This window comes from Malus domestica, chromosome 09 (genome assembly GCF_042453785.1).
Source record: "Malus domestica chromosome 09, GDT2T_hap1".
Taxonomy (NCBI): Eukaryota; Viridiplantae; Streptophyta; class Magnoliopsida; order Rosales; family Rosaceae; genus Malus; species Malus domestica.
In genome coordinates, this window is record NC_091669.1 from 3,627,381 (window position 1) to 3,644,550 (window position 17,170).

Here is a 17,170-nt window from a genome sequence, read left to right on the forward strand (position 1 = left end):
GATTGACAACAAAATGGAGTAAAGGAAGACAAAGAGGCGTAGTGTGAATTATCATATTTAATGTGCGAGTTCCAATTTGCATCACTTTTGGAATATATTTTTAAGAGCTATATCTCAGACCATAATTATGTCATTGTTTCAATGAAAATGGAGAAAAATTATCGTGTGGTACTGGAACTAGGGGTGGGTTCGAAAAACCGAACACCGAACAGAAGTTGGAAAAACTGAACCATAAAAAAAAGAAAAAACCAAACTGAATTTTTAAAAACTAAACCGAACCGAACCGAAATTGGTTGGTTCGGTTTCCATGGTTTGAAAACCGAAACGAATTGAACCAGACCGAATAATCCCTTACCGTAAAACGACGTTTTTTTGAATTTTGACTATGAGTTTTCAACGGTTTTAATTTCTCGGCATAGTTCATTGTTGATATTGTTTCTGATAAAAATTAACGACCGAAGTGTGTGAATCTTAGTTTGTTTTATTATTTTGGTTTTCAATGTTTTCTCAGTACTCTACCAGGGTTTTATTTCTTAATATTTTTCTCATGGAATTAATAAAGTAAAAACTTTAATAGATGCGATAAATGATGAGCTAGTAAGAAACGGAGAATCTCTTACAAAGAATCTTGGTGCAACTATGGTGGCATGAAGGTGACGTACTTGAACTCTGATGTACCCTAAATCAGCTTAGGGCTGACGATGCATATCCACACTAATCGGCCATACAACGTTTCATAATTTCTTGATACTCAGTATTGTTCGCCTACACAGATTTCTCTTGCACAAGCCATTTTGGCTCCGCTCTAACCACTCAAAAAACCAAACCGAACTGAAAAAAACTGAAAAAAAATCAAACCGAACTGAACTTAACTGTAATTTCGGTTTGGTTTTGAGTTCGGCCAAAAACAGAACCGAACGGAACTCACCTGTAACTGGAACACCGCCATTACGCATCCCACTATGTCCTGTTTAACCACAGGGGATCATAACAGGCAGGCAAAAGTTGGAAGTAGGGCTTTTGGACTGGAGATGAGTAAAGAGAGCATAAAAGAAGGTTTCAAATGATTTGTATCGATGATGGTAAATCATCTACAACTACGAGCAAAACAATTTGTCGTCCAAGGATACGAACCCAGAAAGTTTGCATTAAAGCATTTCTCCAAAGGAGGTTAGTTCGTTCTTTCGTACAAATTTGTTCGTAACGACGAAAATTCAGGACAGACCACTTCAAATACCAAACTAGAAATGACTCGGCCAAGGCCAGTGTGGTATGCTGGCTCAATAACAACACGATTACCCGTATAAAACTGGGGAATGCGACGTAAACAAGTAAAGCAGCCCAAACTGGACAGGTTATATATACACATTGCAAGGTTTTTTCACAAGCGTCGTGATGGCAAGGTTTTTTCACAAGCGTCATGATAGATTCACAAGGGACTTGTTGAAGGCCTGGCTCTCTGCCGCTAAAGGACGCGAAGTTGGGCAAGGAAAGCGGCACAAAGATCCAAGAAGAGAAACTGCGGACCTTGGACCCTTTGAAGATCAAGCAGGTACTTCTCCTCCCGAGTTTTAAAAAGCTGTTAAGACCCAAAACAGCGGCAAAATATGTGAGCATTACGTTCTGGATAGATACTCGAGCAGTGGACTCCGTTGATACCAAACACAACAGTGGATTGATGACCAAATAGAATTAGAGAAAGTATGGGATTAAGGAGCGATCTAACAAAAACTATTACCTGTACTTCAAATTTGACCACATTTGGCATCCTCATAACACCATCATTTTCGATGATGCTGGATTCATCTCCAAAATAATTGTTACTGTGCACAGAATTGTCGATCATGCCTTCATTATGACCTGGAGTGCCAGCAACCCACCTACACTTCATGTTGTAGTGTCCTATCTTCTTCCAACACACCTGCAATTCTTGTAAAGCTTTAAGGACTTCTGTCATTATTTCACGAGGATGTGCTCGAGACTGGCAATAAAAGGCAGCAATAGATCAACAACAATCATATTAAGTCTGAAGTTCACAATGTACAGAAGAGTCCTCCTCCCAAATAACTTAGCCAGAAAGCCAAAGAAATTTAACCTGAAGTCCAAGAGCCCATTTCCTTTCAACAGGGAACTGTGGTCTAAAACCCATTCCTTGATACTCCATATATCCAGGAAGGCGGTGCCCAACAGGTGAAGCAGCAGTCTCACTTTGCTGCATACGATTGAAACCACAATCCTGGACCATATCAACAAAAATGAAACACAAATCCAAATGGTGCCAAATCTTAACGGAAACTGAACAGCAGAGAAAAATATATGTTGAGCGTGATAGAAACAGTTCAAGCTTTTCAATAAATTTTCCTCTATCATGTTATGTATATCTTGGCACATATTATGTTTGTACACAAATCTATCATATTCCTGTTTCCGATGCTGTAAAAGTTTCCCCTAGCTTCTTTCATGTTGTTAGATTATGGCCAACAGGTTTAGTTTTGGGCTTCAAAAGAGGAAATTTTGTTTTCTAACCAAGCCGCCGGTATAATATCGAAAACGGAGGACACATACCACAGTCTCCTGAAATTCAGCTCCAAGATAGCCACTGGATACACGGAAACGGTTGTCCAATAACAAATAGTATGCAACTGTTCCCTGAAACATGATGCAGATGGTAAGTCTCAGTTGGAAAATCAAGAGGATGAGTTCCAAAGGTACAAACCTCATTTTGTACTCTACCACGAAGCGACTCAACCAGAAGGTTCCTGTCAAATCCCATCTTAACTACCTCCTGAAGAATTTCTTCATCAATCTGCATAAAGAAAGGTGCCACTTGAAGAACTTATGATAATAGACAGAAGAAACCATAAAATTCATTATAACTGCAATTTACAAACGTTAACAGAAGAAAGGAACCTTTTTTGCTTGTTGCATGGTGTCTGGTGGAGAAACAGCTAAATAACGAGGAAGATGAGCCTGGAACCATGCATGCTGACGAATCTCAGGGATGGTCATTCGCTTCATTGGATCAACTACGAGCATTCTTGGAATCAAGTCTCTTGCACCAGGTGACAAATGACTAGGAAGAGTGTATATCCCACCCTGAAGACAAAATGGTGTGGGTTTAGGTCAGCTAACTAATAATCTGCAAGCATATAACTATTTGATTCATGATAGTGAATGAAAAAATTGATTGTCAGTGGACACAAAAACCAAAAGCATAAACAGAATTAGATCTTAATGTAATTTGAAAACAAAAGAAAAAATATCAGATGAAAACTGAAAAACCAATTTTATAGTAGTAAACAAAAGAACCAGATCTAGCAATACCTTTATTTTCTTAAACAAGTTAGGAATATTTTCATCATCAAATGGAAGCGTGCCACAAAGAAGAGCATATAGTATAACACCACAACTCCACACATCCACTTCAGGCCCAGCGTACAGCTTGCCAGAAATAACCTACGAAAGATGTAAGTGATGTATCATTGGAAAGAGAAATCAAGCCAAGATACAAAAATAATGTATGCAAACTACTTCAAAATAATGTGAAAGACATCCAACTACAATCCTTATACCTCTGGAGCAGCATAATTGGGGCTGCCACAACTTGTCTTGAGAAAATGGCCATCACGCATTACGTTGCTCAGACCAAAATCAGCAATTTTCACATTGCATTTGGAATCCAAGAGCAAATTTTCTGGCTTTAAATCTCTATGAACAACCATATTCCTGTGACAATACTCTACACCAGATATTATCTGCCAAAAAAAATATAACTCATATTATTAGCAAAAACAATAGTAAAATAAATACAACAAGACAATTGACAAATCACCTGTTGAAAAAAGTTACGAGCTTCATCTTCCTGCAGCCTACCCTTCTCTACTATATAATCAAAGAGCTCCCCGGACTTCACATACTCCATCACGACATAAATGTCAGATGGTGTTTCAATGACCTCATAGAGCCGTATAATGTGAGGATGCATAAACAATCTCAATATTTTGATTTCTCTTCTCACTGCATCAAATTTAAGGGGAACAGGGAAGGATAATACAACCAAATACAATGCTTTAATATTCTGAATTCAAGACAGAACTCTTAAGAAGAAAAGACAAATGATCAAATTCAATCATCGGTTTACAAAGATAGAGGGCTAACCTTTCTCTTCCATTTCCAAGTTCTTTATCTTGCGGCGGTTAAGGATCTTGATAGCAACTTTATGTCCAGTTAATGCATGCTCTGCAATTTTAACCTTTCCAAAAGAACCAATACCAAGAGTCTTTCCGAGCTTGTAATTTGGTAAATAAGTATCCGCACTGCTGCCACCACGGCCAACCGGTCCATCCATTTTCCTAATCTAAATGTACATCAAATATTCAGATAAACGTACAAGAGATAACACCAGTTTTTACATTCACATTAGCCATCCTCATGGTCATGGTTTGCGGGGAGAGACCATACCAAATTCATGTGATACGACATGCACCAACATATACATGAAATTTAAGGTCTTACAGTAATGTCAATATATAATTTTAAAAGATATCTCTTAGTCATCAGTCAAATAATAAAATATCGAATATACACACAGGGATTTATAAAAAAATATATATAAATTCAAGAACCGATAATTGTATAGTACATATCCTCACTTTTAATTGGATCCTATTTTATTTTTTGTTTTATTTTTCCAACAAATCCCCACTGGTTCCATATCTCACACCCTTCTCTCTTTCTACTCCGGCTCTCTACTCTAGCTACCAGTTTTTTATTCTTCAAGTGCACAAATCGAATTACTTAAACCCCACAAGATTTGGAAAAGCAATGCACCACACTATTACTTCATAACAAACATCTTATCAATAAGTTTGCAAGTACAGATGAAATTCACATCGAAACGTTTTCGAATGGTCAAAGCAATGATAAAAGTAGGCAACTTTGATTGGAGCAGAAATTTCACAACACATAATCAACATAAAAGTTTAAATTTTGACATTACTCCAGCAGACATCACAAGAGCAATAAGCTATCTATCTTGAAAAGCCCTCCCATCCCTGATTTCGATACATCAGTCATCCAAAAATCTCAAAAACACAGTAAGGAAGATAAACAACAGGGAAAAAACAGAAATTGAAGAACCCCACTTTCAAATTGGAAACAGAAAACCAATTTCACACAAACCCATCAGTGAAACCTTCAATCACAATAGAGAAATAAAAATTCCCAATTTTTACAATTTCTGTAACATTTTCCCCCAATTTTTCCAATAGCTGCCTAATTCCAAAGAAACCCAGGTGCACCAGATCTCAAAAACTATCCATAAAACACACACAATTAACAATAATACAAACCAACACACATTCATGCAATTCTACTCAAACAGACAACACAGAAAACAGGAGAGAGAAAGTAGAGAGAGAGTTACAGAAAATTAAATCCGCAATTGAAGTCGCAAATACGCAAGGCGAAAAGGGTTCCTGCCTTCGAATTGGATTGAGCAAACTGCGGTCGGAGATACCCAGAAATCGAAAAAAGGGAGACGCAGATGGGCTCCTTGTCGTCTTTATTCTTTCTCGCTTCGCTTCCGGACTTTCACTCACTCCGCCACCGAGCCCATCACCAACTTGTATTAATCTAATTTACTAATCTTAATTAGTTCCTCATCAAATGACTGATTCGCCCATGGGATTTGGTGAAACGACGGTGAAGTTCCCATGAGTTGGTGTTGTATTGCGGGGGTAAAATGGACATTTTACTCGATTGGGTTTGAAAATTTCTTCTTCTCGGTATTGACTCTTACATTTTTTTTTTTTTGGAAAATTAATGAAAAATGTATGAAAAGTTTGAGTTTTAACGATAACGATAAAATAAATAGTAGCATGATTGACTTTTTAGTTTTAAAATGTGATTTTTCGTTAAAGTAAACAGTACCGAAGGTTTACGTTAAAGTTCTTTTTTTTTTTTTTTTACAAATTTTTTCTGTCAACTTTCTTGACATGAAATCGAAGTTTTTAGTTTTACGTAACCGAAATAACTAATTTTTGAATAACTAGTAGGAGATAGCGATGATGTTTACTGTCAGGAGAGGGATTCGAACACAAAACTTCAGGTGTAAAGACGAATGCTCCATTTTGCAGTTCATTCACCCCTACATTGCTACAAGTTTCAAGACGTCAGCCAGCCGGCCGCAGATTCGTTCACCCCAGCTAGGGTGTTTCATTCTCACAGTTTCAATAAAACACTGAAAAAATAGGTATAATTTGGCTACAAGAATATGAACTACAAAGTTCTGCTGGATAAACAGTTTTACAACCTACATGCCGGAGAAAATACCAACACAATGAACTATGTATGCGTGTGCGGCTTCAATAGCAACGAGTCACATAACAACAAGTAAATGGAAAAGAAGTTACATATGGACCGTTCATGTGTTCTATACAACGTGGATTTTACAAGACCGTGTCCGTCGCTGCAAGCATTATTTGGAAATTTGGAGGCAAAAGCCCTCTAGTAGTCCGGAATGGAGGCAAAACGGTATCCTTTTGCACCTCTCCATGCATAATATGCAATTCGTGTCTCATAAAAGCCTGCGGATCATAACATTTATAAGAAATCACTCAGTCAATCCGCGTACTGATACATGTATGAAGTATTTCAGAAAATGTATCCAGATAGCCAATTGCCAGACTCAGAAATATGGTTTTATGCTTGGGGTGTGCTATCCACATACCCCATTTTACTTCTCACACACTCTTTGATAATTTTTGTCCGTTGATCTTCTTCAATTCATCCGATCTGACGGCCGAAAATTAAAAAGAAGTGTGAGAAGTAAAATGGCGTGTGTGGATATCACACCACTTATGCTTTACCCCTATGCTCGAGTATTTACATCACAGCGGAAATTCAACATAAGAATTTGGGCACGAAAAAGTCATATGAAGTTATCCATTCTAGAATCTAATCCCGCCTACATTAGCATTCACCATATTGTCAATCAGTCATATTAACTGTTTGTTGTCACAAAAGACAATTATAGATAAAGAATGAAATGGAAATATCTTTTGACTAACCAGGGAGGAAGGTGAGGATTCCGAGCGCCAAAAGGCCATAGGCTTGAGTCAGCTCCCCTCCCATGTGACCGGTGAAAATGAAGTATGAAAGAAACAGAAGCAAAGATCCAAGAGAAAGCAAGAAAAGAGCAAGAACTATGGATTTCCATGGGATTTTATCAAAGGACTTTGGCGTGTAGTCAAACCGAGGGTCATTGGGTCTTCCATAAAGATCATCATCATCATCCGTAGCAAGAGGGCTGTAATGAACATTGCGCCTAGATGACATCACCAAGGATGTTCAATAAGACCTGAAGATCAAGAACAGAGCTGATATGAATGCAAGGTATACGATCAGGTAAACTTTTACTCACGAACAAATATGCCATCACCAAGGATGTTCATCGAGACCTGAAGACACACAAGGTTTAACTTTTTTCTAACACAAGAAAGTAAAATGTAAGATATGAATGCAAATATGCAAACACAGTGAAATGTGAAAAAGGTTAACAGATACAATTGCTAAAACTGAAATTCTCTCGCAATGCATATGGGAAAAATGAAAAAGAAACTCAAATTGCATTGTCAAGTTACAAAACTGCAAAATCCGCAATTAAGGTGGCATCAAAAATGTCGAAAATCCATAAACCATGTGACCGAAACTTGACAATGCATGCTTCTTTCTTCTCAGAACGAAGAACAATAAGTTGGGTTTCCTCCTCCCAGGATTCAAAGACTACCTTATCGAATTCTATAAGATTGTATACGATCATGTACACTCCTTTGAACAAGGAAATAAAACTCTCCACACAAACACAGAGAATCAGTTTTAAGAACAGAATCATTGGCTGGAAGAAAAAGTACAAAAATTTGCAGAACAAAAGAAAATTATGTTCAATTCTTCATATGAAAAGCCGAATGAAGGATCAAATTTCAAGTACTTAATCTGACAAGCCCCATAAGTACCTCGATTAACAAGTCAATTAACGTTAATCATAATACAAAAATAAAAGGAACAAAAGTACCCAATAAAACCAGCTGCAAAAGATCTCAGAAACTACCAACAATAACAAGCATACGAACCACACATTCATGCAATTCAACACAGACATTACAGAAAACAAGAGAAAGGAAGTAGAGAGAGAGAGTTACAGAAAATTAAATCCGAAATTGAAGTCGCAAATACGCAAGGCGAAAAGGGTCACTTCGTATTGGATCGAGGAAATTGCAGCCGCAGAGACCCAGAAATCGGAAAAAGGGAGACGCACGCTCGCTTCGCTTCCCGACTTTCACACGCTCCGCCACTCCGGTTCTGTAAGCAAAGGGGATCACACGCTCAGCCGTTGGATAGGCTTTAATGAGGTTGTGCGGCTGAGATTACATAGGCCATAGAACCTTTTTTTCCTTTTTCCTTTTTTTTTTGTCATTTCCCATTTGCCCTTTCTTTTTTTTCTTTTTTTTTTTTGCATTATTTGCACTCTATTTCGTGTCATTAACCTAAAAAACGAAGCAACTAGGTCTAGTTATCGTATGAGTTAACTCGACCAAAACGCATAATATATATATGAAACCAAGGACTCAACCTACATGAAACGTAAGAACTCGGAGATATACATGCAGGATTTCCAACCCTACAGAAGGAAAATGACGGATAATTAAGAACTGGAAGATTATGTTTAACGCACATGAAGTTTCCAAGCAATCTCTTGAACAAACTTGAAGTTCGGTTTTATACTTTGATCAGCATATTAATTCTGAAAAGCTTCTGCCCCTCCCCAATCCATATGCTGATATGCTCTTGCTGTCATTTCTCATACATCGATTGCGTAGCTAGAATTTGAAAACTTTACTTAATTATCATTAGGTTCGAATTATTGGTTGCTAATTTCGGTCATGCGTGCATATATATATCTCAACCAATTGTAAAAGTGTAACAACTTTATTGAGGGCCGTATTATAATAATATGTGTAACTTCCCAATATCAACAGTATCAAAAATAGTGACACGATATAAATGTAAATAATATATTGACCAAATAAATAGTATCCGCATTTTCTTTAAATGTGGCTAACCAGAACCTAGAAACCCTCTTTCTATACACACATATTATGTACATTGGGTAATGTTAGGAATGCTAAATTTCAACATGAAAATTTGTAAACTAAATGATGTGTTTGTTGATGATTGAATTATTATTTAATTGTTTATCATCATGTTTATTATTAAGTGTTGATTAACGTGCTTACTTTCTATTGCTTAATGTGCTCTCTTATTCTATATGAGTAACGCTAGGAAGATTAAATTTGTAGACAAAGTTTTAAAAACTAAAGGACATGGAATTTGATGATTAATTTATTACTTACACGTTCATAAACTTGCTTATTCTTATTGCTGACACGTCATTTAGTTCACAAATTTAACCTTCAAATTTGATCTCCTTAGCATTACTCATTCTATGTATATGAGAGGCATCGATAGATCATCGTTATAGATTATCCTATTCTTGACGTGAATCTCATGAAAAAATGGCACTAACATCTCCATCGATCTTTATTCATGCCACTCACAGCTTACAGTTTAACCAAAATAATATCACAGCTTTCAGAAAAAAGGCCTATCTAGCTTTTCAGCACTTCAACTGCTTATACGGTGTTAGGTTTGCCCTACTTACCTCACCACTTTAATTAGCATGACTTCTGATGTCCCATGCATGGGGATCCATTGTCCGAGCTTAAGCCAAACTTTTCGTCTTGTATATAATATTTGCAACTTGTAAAAAAGAAAAGTAACCATAAAAAGGTTATATAATATAAAATATAAGGAAAATTCGATGAAAAGTATGGTGAAATTTCATGGATGTTGCAATTGTAACTTGTAAGCATTGATAGCAGTTGGTGTTTTCATCCAAAAACAGGTATAATTTTGTGGACTTGTGAGTCTGTGAGGCCAGAAAAGAGCAAAGAAGAAGAACAAGTAGGGAAACAAAAGCAGCTGGATGGACCTGTAAAACCATATAATTGTGCAATTGTCACATTAATATAGCATGAGTTACATGTGTGACCATGTGGCCCATGCCAATTCACAGCACATTGAATTTTTGATAGGTTGAGAGAAAGAAAAAAATTGAAATAGATTATGTATACTCTTTACGGATTATTATACAATGAACCAATCGTTAAATAACAATGTTATACACATATATTAGCAATATTATTGTTACATTCTCCAACCAAAGTAAGTCTTGGCCTGTATTTCACATGACACATTCTCGGTTTGATTCCTAACGTTGGTGAATCACACAATGGTGGCCAGAGAAAGCTCAAATGCTTCTATGAGTCTTTATGACCCTAAAAAGAGTGACTATCGTGACGAAACTTACTTGATTAGAAAGTATGTTAACAATTTGGTCCTTAACTACATGTTAACACACTTGATTTTGCAGTTTTCAAAAGCTTAGACCAAGATGACGGATTGAGATCTTTAAATTCCATTTGACTTATAAACACATGGAAGTCGACATAATTAAACTAGGAACTGATAACAATTAGAATATTAGACAAAAAGAATTAGATTAGAGATATGAAATGTTTTGCATAATTATAGAGTTTATAATTCGAGTGGTCCTCACATCATGATACATTTCGAATCTAATTAAATTAAATTTGTATGTTTTCGACCTTAATTAGCATCTTTTGTATTAATTAGATCATCATTGTACATGCATCGTAGTACATTCGTAGCACACTGTACTCATCAAATAAAGGAGATTATACCAACAAAGTAATAGAAAATATTGTATTAAATTAATAAGTAACTTGAGATATTATCACGCTGTCATTTTCTGTTTAAATAAATTTCTATCTCGTGCGAATCTATCAATTACACATTTTTAGAAATAGGAGTTAACATTTTAGCAACCAAGGAAATTAAACAAATTCAAATTTCATAGGACGGAAAGGAACAAGATATCTAGAAGGGTTAAATCTTCGTAAACAAAAAACAAGTGGGAAAAATCTGTTCTCTCCCTCTCCCTTCTCTCTCTCTCTCTCTCTCTCTCTCTCTCTCTCTCTCTCTGTGTTTCTCCCACCGAAATCTCGGACACAATTTGCTAAACTCAAGGCCAATAATGCATACGATACGAACATCAAAACACCCACCGACCCCCTCTGCAAAACAACACTTCTGCTCATTTTATATATAAATCAAACCCTCCTCACCATTTCTCCTGTTCTTCTTCTTTCACAAATATTTAGAGGGTTTATTTATTTATTTGTAATTTAACTTATCCAAGCTTCAAGGAAGACAAGCAGCTAGTTCTAGCATCGGACCCGGATCCGACATTGTCGGATGAGTCGGAATCTCTCTCTCTGTCTGTCTCTCTCTCTGTTTTTGTTGTTTCAGAGAGAGGGAGTCTGCAGCATTCTGGCAACAAGGTAAAGTTCGATGTTTTTAATGACCTTATCTGTCTATTTTTTGGCCATTGATTGGTTTAGATTTTCTGGTTTCTCTCCAAAGTTGCATATATTTATTTTCATATATGTAAAGTTTCTCACTTTCCATTTCCTGCATTAGTTTCTTTCCCCCTCAAATTTTGGAACTTTTCGTATTTTTTGGACTTTTATTGCTTTGACTTTCTGGGTTTTTATTCACAACTTCAAATCTTCATTTTCATCCAAGTGTTGTTGTGTTTCTTGCATGAAGCACTTAAACTTTTAAACTTTTAAGTGTTTTTGAAACTGAGAAACATTTTTTCTAGAAACGCTTTGAGTCATTTTAGAAGCACTTCTAAACAGCCCAAAGTCTATAGCTTTCCATATGTTGCATTTAGTTTAAATTTCCCATTTTTTTTTTTTTTTTGTGGAAATGCATTTTTGTTGTATGTTTCTACTTTCCTTCATATTTGTTTGTTGGGTTTTTGTATACTTTTAATTCACGAAACGTCTCATTTTTACACTTTTATAGTCCTTTTGATGGGGACGAATGATCGGTCTATTCCTTTTTATTAATAAATAAGCATTTAAATTTTTATTTATGATGATTGCTTGCTTTCCTGTTCATTTGTCTTCTTTAACATCTTTGGAAGTGGGGTCTCCTACCCTTTCTTCTACCTTTTGCAATTTTAATATCTTTTGTGGAAGTTAAAACTGAAGCTTCCTTGAAACTCAAACTCAAAGGTCTCTCTCTCTCTCTCTCTCTCTCTCTCTCTCTCTCTCTCTCTCTCTCTCTCTCTCTCTCTCTCTCTCTTCCTTTATATGTATGCTTCTCTCAGTTTGAAAATTCATAAGGGGGATGCAGAATTGTTTTCTGGGTATGTAATTCTGCAACTTTTCAGAATCTGTGCTATGAAATTTGCATATTTTTTTGTTATATCAGCATCAGCAGTGAGCTGCTGGAGGTTTTGTCTGCTGTTGCTTTGCAGGGATGTTCTTTTGCATCTTTCTGTATGTTTTCATTTTTCATATATTTTTGAAGTTTTTTAGGCCATTATTTATGTTGGAATTCTGAGATTAGATCAGTTGTTTCAAGTCAAATGTGAGCTAAAACATCCAAGATACATTACTCTAATCCGTTTCCTAATTGCTTTCCAAATATCATATTAGCATCTGTAGGCATACTTAATTTGATAGCTTGTTATTTAAGATAATATAATCATATTTTAATATAATATTACAGTGATGAACATTTTCAGTCAGTGAAGAAGTTTCGCAAAGAAGAGTCACAAGTTTTCAAACACAGGTGTTGTCGTTAGATTTTACAGCCGATCATCTATCGTGTTATCTTACTTAGACACTGACATTGATGGTATTTGTTTTAGCTGATAAAAAAGTAGAGGGAATAAGGTTATGTTGAGTTTCTATAGAGGTGATTTGTACCAACTTCATTGCAGGCACACCGATTGGAGGACTTTATGAAGAATTCGCTGTAGTTCGGATTTGCATGATTTAAAAGCTGCAATGGGTGGTTGTGTGTCAACCCCGTCCAGAACAATTAAATCACGGAAGAAACACCGTCAGAGGGTCAACAAACGCCATGGAAAGATAACCTGTTCTGCTTCTGATGGTACCAAGAAGAGAAACAGCGATGCAGGAGCTCGCGTAACTGATTATTCTGTGAGTGAGTTTGTTCTTGAGGACTTTGAGAATGGTGCAACAACTACTCACAGGAGATCTAAGGTTTCTAATTCTACGTTCCAACTCACCCAGATGCAGTGGCACCGCCAATATGATTCGAATGGTTGTTCTTTTTTTTTCATCAGATTTCAACTGTCTTTCAACCGAAAATGCTGACTAGAAAAATTCTTAGCTCTTGAATCTCATATTTTGAAAATTATTCACTTGCAGTAATTTGCCAAGAAGAAACTTGGTTCGACTCAGTGAGTATTCTGGAATCCGACTCGGACGATGAATTTATCAGTGTACACGGAGGTATTGGCCATCGACCTACAACTACATACACACATTCACAAACACAGCATATAGACATTACTCTCGTCTTGTTTTATTGCGAAATGTCAATACTACTGAAGTAATTTTATGAGCTACTTATTGGAAAATGTTTTGTTTTGTTTTAATTTTCTTCCCTGTTCTACAGATGGTTTTCCATTAGCAGGCAATCCCATTGGGAATATCTCAGGCGGCCAAGTAGTTCAGTTTGAAAGATCTGCACACTTTGTAGATAACGGGTGTAAGTATGAAGAATACCAAAGCTATACAAAAATAGATGGAGGTAAATCGGATAAGTTCATGGGGAAGGATGACGAAGTTCGTAGCAAGAGGAAGAATATTCTGGATCATTCTTATGGAAGCTTTAAAGGACTTAGAGAGGATCGACGTGATTCTAATGAAAAAATTCAAGGCAATATGCTTAAGTCTGCCTTGCCTCGAATGATACCTTCTATAAGTTTCAACGATAAGATATTAAGTGCGCAGAGTTTGGCTCCACAGGCTCAAAGAAAGCCATCAGCAGTTTTCAGGCTTTCTTTTAAGAGGAGATCATGTGATGCGGACGAAACCATTGAACAATGTAAGTAATCAAATACTTTATATGTCTTTGAGTACAAATAAAATTTAGAGTTTTGAGATTGTTGTACATCTATGTTAGTGAACATAGCAATGATAAATCCGCAGGTCAATCAAAAAGGTTTCTGTATCGTCCCAGACCAGGATATATCATTCCATGTTGTAGAGTAGAGAAGCTGACTTCAGGATCTTGGTCTGAGATTCCACCCTCAACTTTCAAACTCCGTGGCGAGAACTATTTCAAGTATGATTTTGGTTTTTCTTTCTTAAAACCAACCTTGGCTGAGTTTGAAACTAGTTACTCTTTTCAGTTTTTCTTTAATCTAATGAGTATACTATTTTCTGTTTGTCAGTGATAAACGGAAGTCACCTGCTCCAAACTACAGTCCATATACTCCAATAGGTATTGATTTATTTGTGTGCCCCAAGAAGATACACCACATTGCCCAGCATCTTGAGCTTCCCAAAGTAAAAGCCAACGGAAAAGTGCCTTCACTCCTCATTGTAAATATACAGGTACTTTCAGAGAACTAAATTATGTTGGTATGCTTTGTTATTTACGCTGCCCTCAACAGTTTCTTATGATATTGCCCTCCGCGTTGTTGCAGTTGCCTACTTATCCCACTGCAATGTTCCTCGGTGATAGCGATGGAGAGGGGATGAGTCTCGTAATGTATTTCAAAATTTCTGAAAGTTTTGAGAAAGACATCTCTCCTCAATTCCAGGACAGCATCAAGGTAACTTCATTTCGATTAACTCTTGCGTGATAAACTTAACATTTGGATTATCTATTGGTATATACTCAGGTTTATTTATCTATGTGAATAATGTTTCAGAAATTGGTTGACGATGAAATGGAAAAGGTTAAAGGATTTGCAAAGGACTCAATTGTACCTTTTAGAGAAAGGCTAAAGATCATGGCTGGGGTGGTTAATCCTGAGGATCTCGGTCTGAGTTCTGCTGAAAAGAAGCTTGTAAATGCATATAACGAAAAACCAGTTCTTTCGCGTCCTCAGCACAGTTTTTATAAGGTAAGCATTGAACCTTTGACATTGCTTAGTTTTACAACAGCAAAAAATACCGTGTTTCTTCATCAAGCACTTTCACATGCAGGGCCCTAATTACTTTGAGATTGATCTGGACATTCATCGCTTCAGCTACATATCGAGGAAGGGTCTTGAATCCTTTAGAGAGCGTCTGAAAAACGGAATTCTGGACATGGGTTTGACCATCCAGGTAACCAGAAATCTTGTCACATTCACTAATGCTGTCATATTCATCGGTCTGACTGCAAATTGTTTTCATGTTACTAACTTGCTGTTTTCGTGTTACTAACTTGCTGTTTTCGTGCTTTTTATAGGCACAAAAACAGGAAGAACTACCGGAGCAAGTGCTGTGTTGTATGAGGCTGAACAAGATCGATTTTGTTGATCACGGCCAAATACCGAGTCTAGTGACCGTTGAGGATGAATGATATAGATGACAAGATGCAGGGGATGTCATTTCGAGTGACCCGGTATACACACATTACCGGCGACATTGATGATCAAGATGTCTTCTGTAAATCAAAAGAAAAAGAGATGTTTGTCATTGTAGCAATGGAAGTGTTCCTATGTTTCAATAATCGTGATTAAGTGCTTGTTTGAAAATGCCTTTAAAATGATTAAAAACGTTTTTGCTGACAATGTTTTTTAAACCAATCTTAGTAATAATTTAAGTGGATCCTGGAAAGACATTCTAAATGCTTCTTGCAAGAAGCACATATATGGTGTTTCTTCCAAAAACCAATTAAAGTGTTTTTGAAACCCAAATTAGTTTTACCAAAAGCGTTTTCAGTCATTTTAAAAGTATTTCCAAACGAGTTATAAATAAGCTACTTTAGGAGTTAGGATTTATTAGGACTGAGGTTTAATGTTTGATTACTTGTATGCCATCTTCTCCTTCAAGTCCCTTGTATATCACAACTAATATGGAATTGATACATCATAATTCATAAGTTCATACCCAACCAATTGGGGTGGGCAGATCCGATTTGAATCGGTATCCAACGTATCCAAATTACAACAAAAAAGAGGATATCCAATATACAACCAAACTACATAACCGATTGATATTACAGTCTAGTGTTTAGTGTAGTTACTTTTCACTCAAGTAATAATTTTGGGAGCGAATCAACAATTTATCATTTTGTTAGTAAAATGATAGCGTTAGTGGATTAAAAATTTATACTCGTTGGAGAAAAAATAAAAAGATAAGTTTGAATATGCGAGGGCATATTAGGAAATTTGATTCTGTTACATGGTTTAGGGTTTCAGTATAAAAGGGGTGGAGGAGGAAGGCAGAAGAGAAAATGGTGCCCGAGGCCGGGCGCTTCCCTCTTAAGGAAGAGGCGGCGTGGTATTCCACGGGAGAGGTTTATTCGTGGCGCACGTTAGTGCGTTGGGCGCACATTAACGACCCAACCTCTTTCTTAACGGGGAGGTTGCGGTTGGGGGTTCCATGGCCGCTCTGCTGCTCCAGTTTTTGCAGCATGCGCTGTCTGTTTGCCCTACATCTCAAATCTCTTTCCTTTTTTTTTTCTTCTCTAAAACCCCAATTTTCTTGCTTCTAAAACCTTGAAAATCAATTCTTTTTTCTCTGGAACCCAATTTCTTGCTTTTAAAAACCATTTATTTCTTTCGATTTGAGGGATTTTTGGGTGATCTAATCGCAGTTCATTTTGTTCATGGTCTCTGATTTGAGGGTTTAATTTTAGGAAAAATAAAGAAGTTTGAAAATTATGAGTTTTAACAATAAAAAAAAAATAAATGTTAAAGTGAATAGTAAATGTGATTTTTTTGTTATAGTGAACAGAGTCGTGAGTTTTTTTGTTAAAACTCTCTTTAATTTTTCATGTATTTTAGGAGAGATTATATTACACATCTCAAATTATTTTTTTCACATCTTTGTAATTTTTTAATATTTTCTACACATCACTAATATTTGATAGAAAAATATTAAAAAATATTAAAAATATTAAAAAATTAAATGGATGTAAGAGAATAATTTGGAATGTATAAATATAATCTTCCGTATTTTAGTATCCCACAAGGAAATTACAA

General features: G+C 36.3%; 3 protein-coding genes across 13 annotated transcripts; 1 reads left to right on the plus strand and 2 right to left on the minus strand.

Moving 5' to 3' along the window:
- Positions 1 to 1,112: 1,112 nt before the first annotated feature.
- Positions 1,113 to 8,282, minus strand: LOC103429042 (SNF1-related protein kinase catalytic subunit alpha KIN10). Of its 9 annotated transcripts, none has more exons than XM_070804577.1 (11): positions 8,202 to 8,282; positions 4,159 to 4,357; positions 3,833 to 4,017; positions 3,573 to 3,755; positions 3,325 to 3,456; positions 2,911 to 3,096; positions 2,717 to 2,806; positions 2,566 to 2,649; positions 2,096 to 2,236; positions 1,739 to 1,981; positions 1,113 to 1,579 (listed from the first exon to the last, which is right to left on the minus strand). In XM_070804577.1, the coding sequence occupies exons 2-11, from the start codon at positions 4,346 to 4,348 to the stop codon at positions 1,466 to 1,468; spliced, it is 1,548 nt and encodes a 515-aa protein (XP_070660678.1). In that variant the 5' UTR covers positions 4,349 to 4,357; positions 8,202 to 8,282; the 3' UTR covers positions 1,113 to 1,465. The 9 variants fall into 9 exon arrangements, with proteins under 9 accessions (XP_070660678.1, XP_070660681.1, XP_070660677.1 ...); XM_070804580.1 differs by having other exon boundaries at positions 2,096 to 2,212; positions 8,202 to 8,256; XM_070804576.1 differs by lacking the exon at positions 8,202 to 8,282 and adding an exon at positions 5,426 to 5,628.
- On the minus strand, positions 6,243 to 8,390 carry LOC103429043 (uncharacterized). Its single transcript, XM_008367191.4, has 3 exons — positions 8,202 to 8,390; positions 7,071 to 7,360; positions 6,243 to 6,587 (listed from the first exon to the last, which is right to left on the minus strand). Exons 2-3 carry the CDS (start codon positions 7,336 to 7,338, stop codon positions 6,508 to 6,510), a joined length of 348 nt encoding a protein of 115 aa, XP_008365413.2. The 5' UTR covers positions 7,339 to 7,360; positions 8,202 to 8,390; the 3' UTR covers positions 6,243 to 6,507.
- Positions 8,391 to 11,297: 2,907 nt separating this feature from the next.
- LOC103411209 (uncharacterized) lies at positions 11,298 to 15,754 on the plus strand. 3 transcript variants are annotated; one of them, XM_070805097.1, is made up of 10 exons: positions 11,298 to 11,483; positions 12,938 to 13,284; positions 13,392 to 13,475; positions 13,642 to 14,073; positions 14,178 to 14,313; positions 14,423 to 14,585; positions 14,678 to 14,806; positions 14,906 to 15,100; positions 15,183 to 15,305; positions 15,430 to 15,754. In XM_070805097.1, the coding sequence occupies exons 2-10, from the start codon at positions 13,005 to 13,007 to the stop codon at positions 15,541 to 15,543; spliced, it is 1,656 nt and encodes a 551-aa protein (XP_070661198.1). In that variant the 5' UTR covers positions 11,298 to 11,483; positions 12,938 to 13,004; the 3' UTR covers positions 15,544 to 15,754. The 3 variants fall into 3 exon arrangements, with proteins under 3 accessions (XP_070661198.1, XP_070661197.1, XP_070661199.1); XM_070805096.1 differs by lacking the exon at positions 11,298 to 11,483 and adding an exon at positions 12,197 to 12,358; XM_070805098.1 differs by lacking the exon at positions 11,298 to 11,483 and adding an exon at positions 12,728 to 12,852.
- Positions 15,755 to 17,170: the final 1,416 nt, after the last annotated feature.

What these genes read in the sequence shown, in the direction of transcription:
- LOC103411209 (XM_070805097.1), top strand. Translation starts at nt 13,005, where the DNA reads ATGGGTGGTTGTGTGTCAACCCCGTCCAGAACAATTAAATCACGGAAG. An exon ending in ATTTATCAGTGTACACGGAG is followed by an intron (nt 13,476 to 13,641) that starts GTATTGGCCATC and finishes CCTGTTCTACAG; the next exon opens with ATGGTTTTCCATTAGCAGGC. An exon ending in GGACGAAACCATTGAACAAT is followed by an intron (nt 14,074 to 14,177) that starts GTAAGTAATCAA and finishes ATAAATCCGCAG; the next exon opens with GTCAATCAAAAAGGTTTCTG.
- LOC103429043 (XM_008367191.4), bottom strand. Translation starts at nt 7,338, where the DNA reads ATGTCATCTAGGCGCAATGTTCATTACAGCCCTCTTGCTACGGATGAT. An exon ending in AATCCTCACCTTCCTCCCTG is followed by an intron (nt 6,588 to 7,070) that starts GTTAGTCAAAAG and finishes TATGATCCGCAG; the next exon opens with GCTTTTATGAGACACGAATT.
- LOC103429042 (XM_070804577.1), bottom strand. Translation starts at nt 4,348, where the DNA reads ATGGATGGACCGGTTGGCCGTGGTGGCAGCAGTGCGGATACTTATTTA. An exon ending in CTTGGAAATGGAAGAGAAAG is followed by an intron (nt 4,018 to 4,158) that starts GTTAGCCCTCTA and finishes AATTTGATGCAG; the next exon opens with TGAGAAGAGAAATCAAAATA. An exon ending in CCATGCAACAAGCAAAAAAG is followed by an intron (nt 2,807 to 2,910) that starts GTTCCTTTCTTC and finishes TTCTTTATGCAG; the next exon opens with ATTGATGAAGAAATTCTTCA.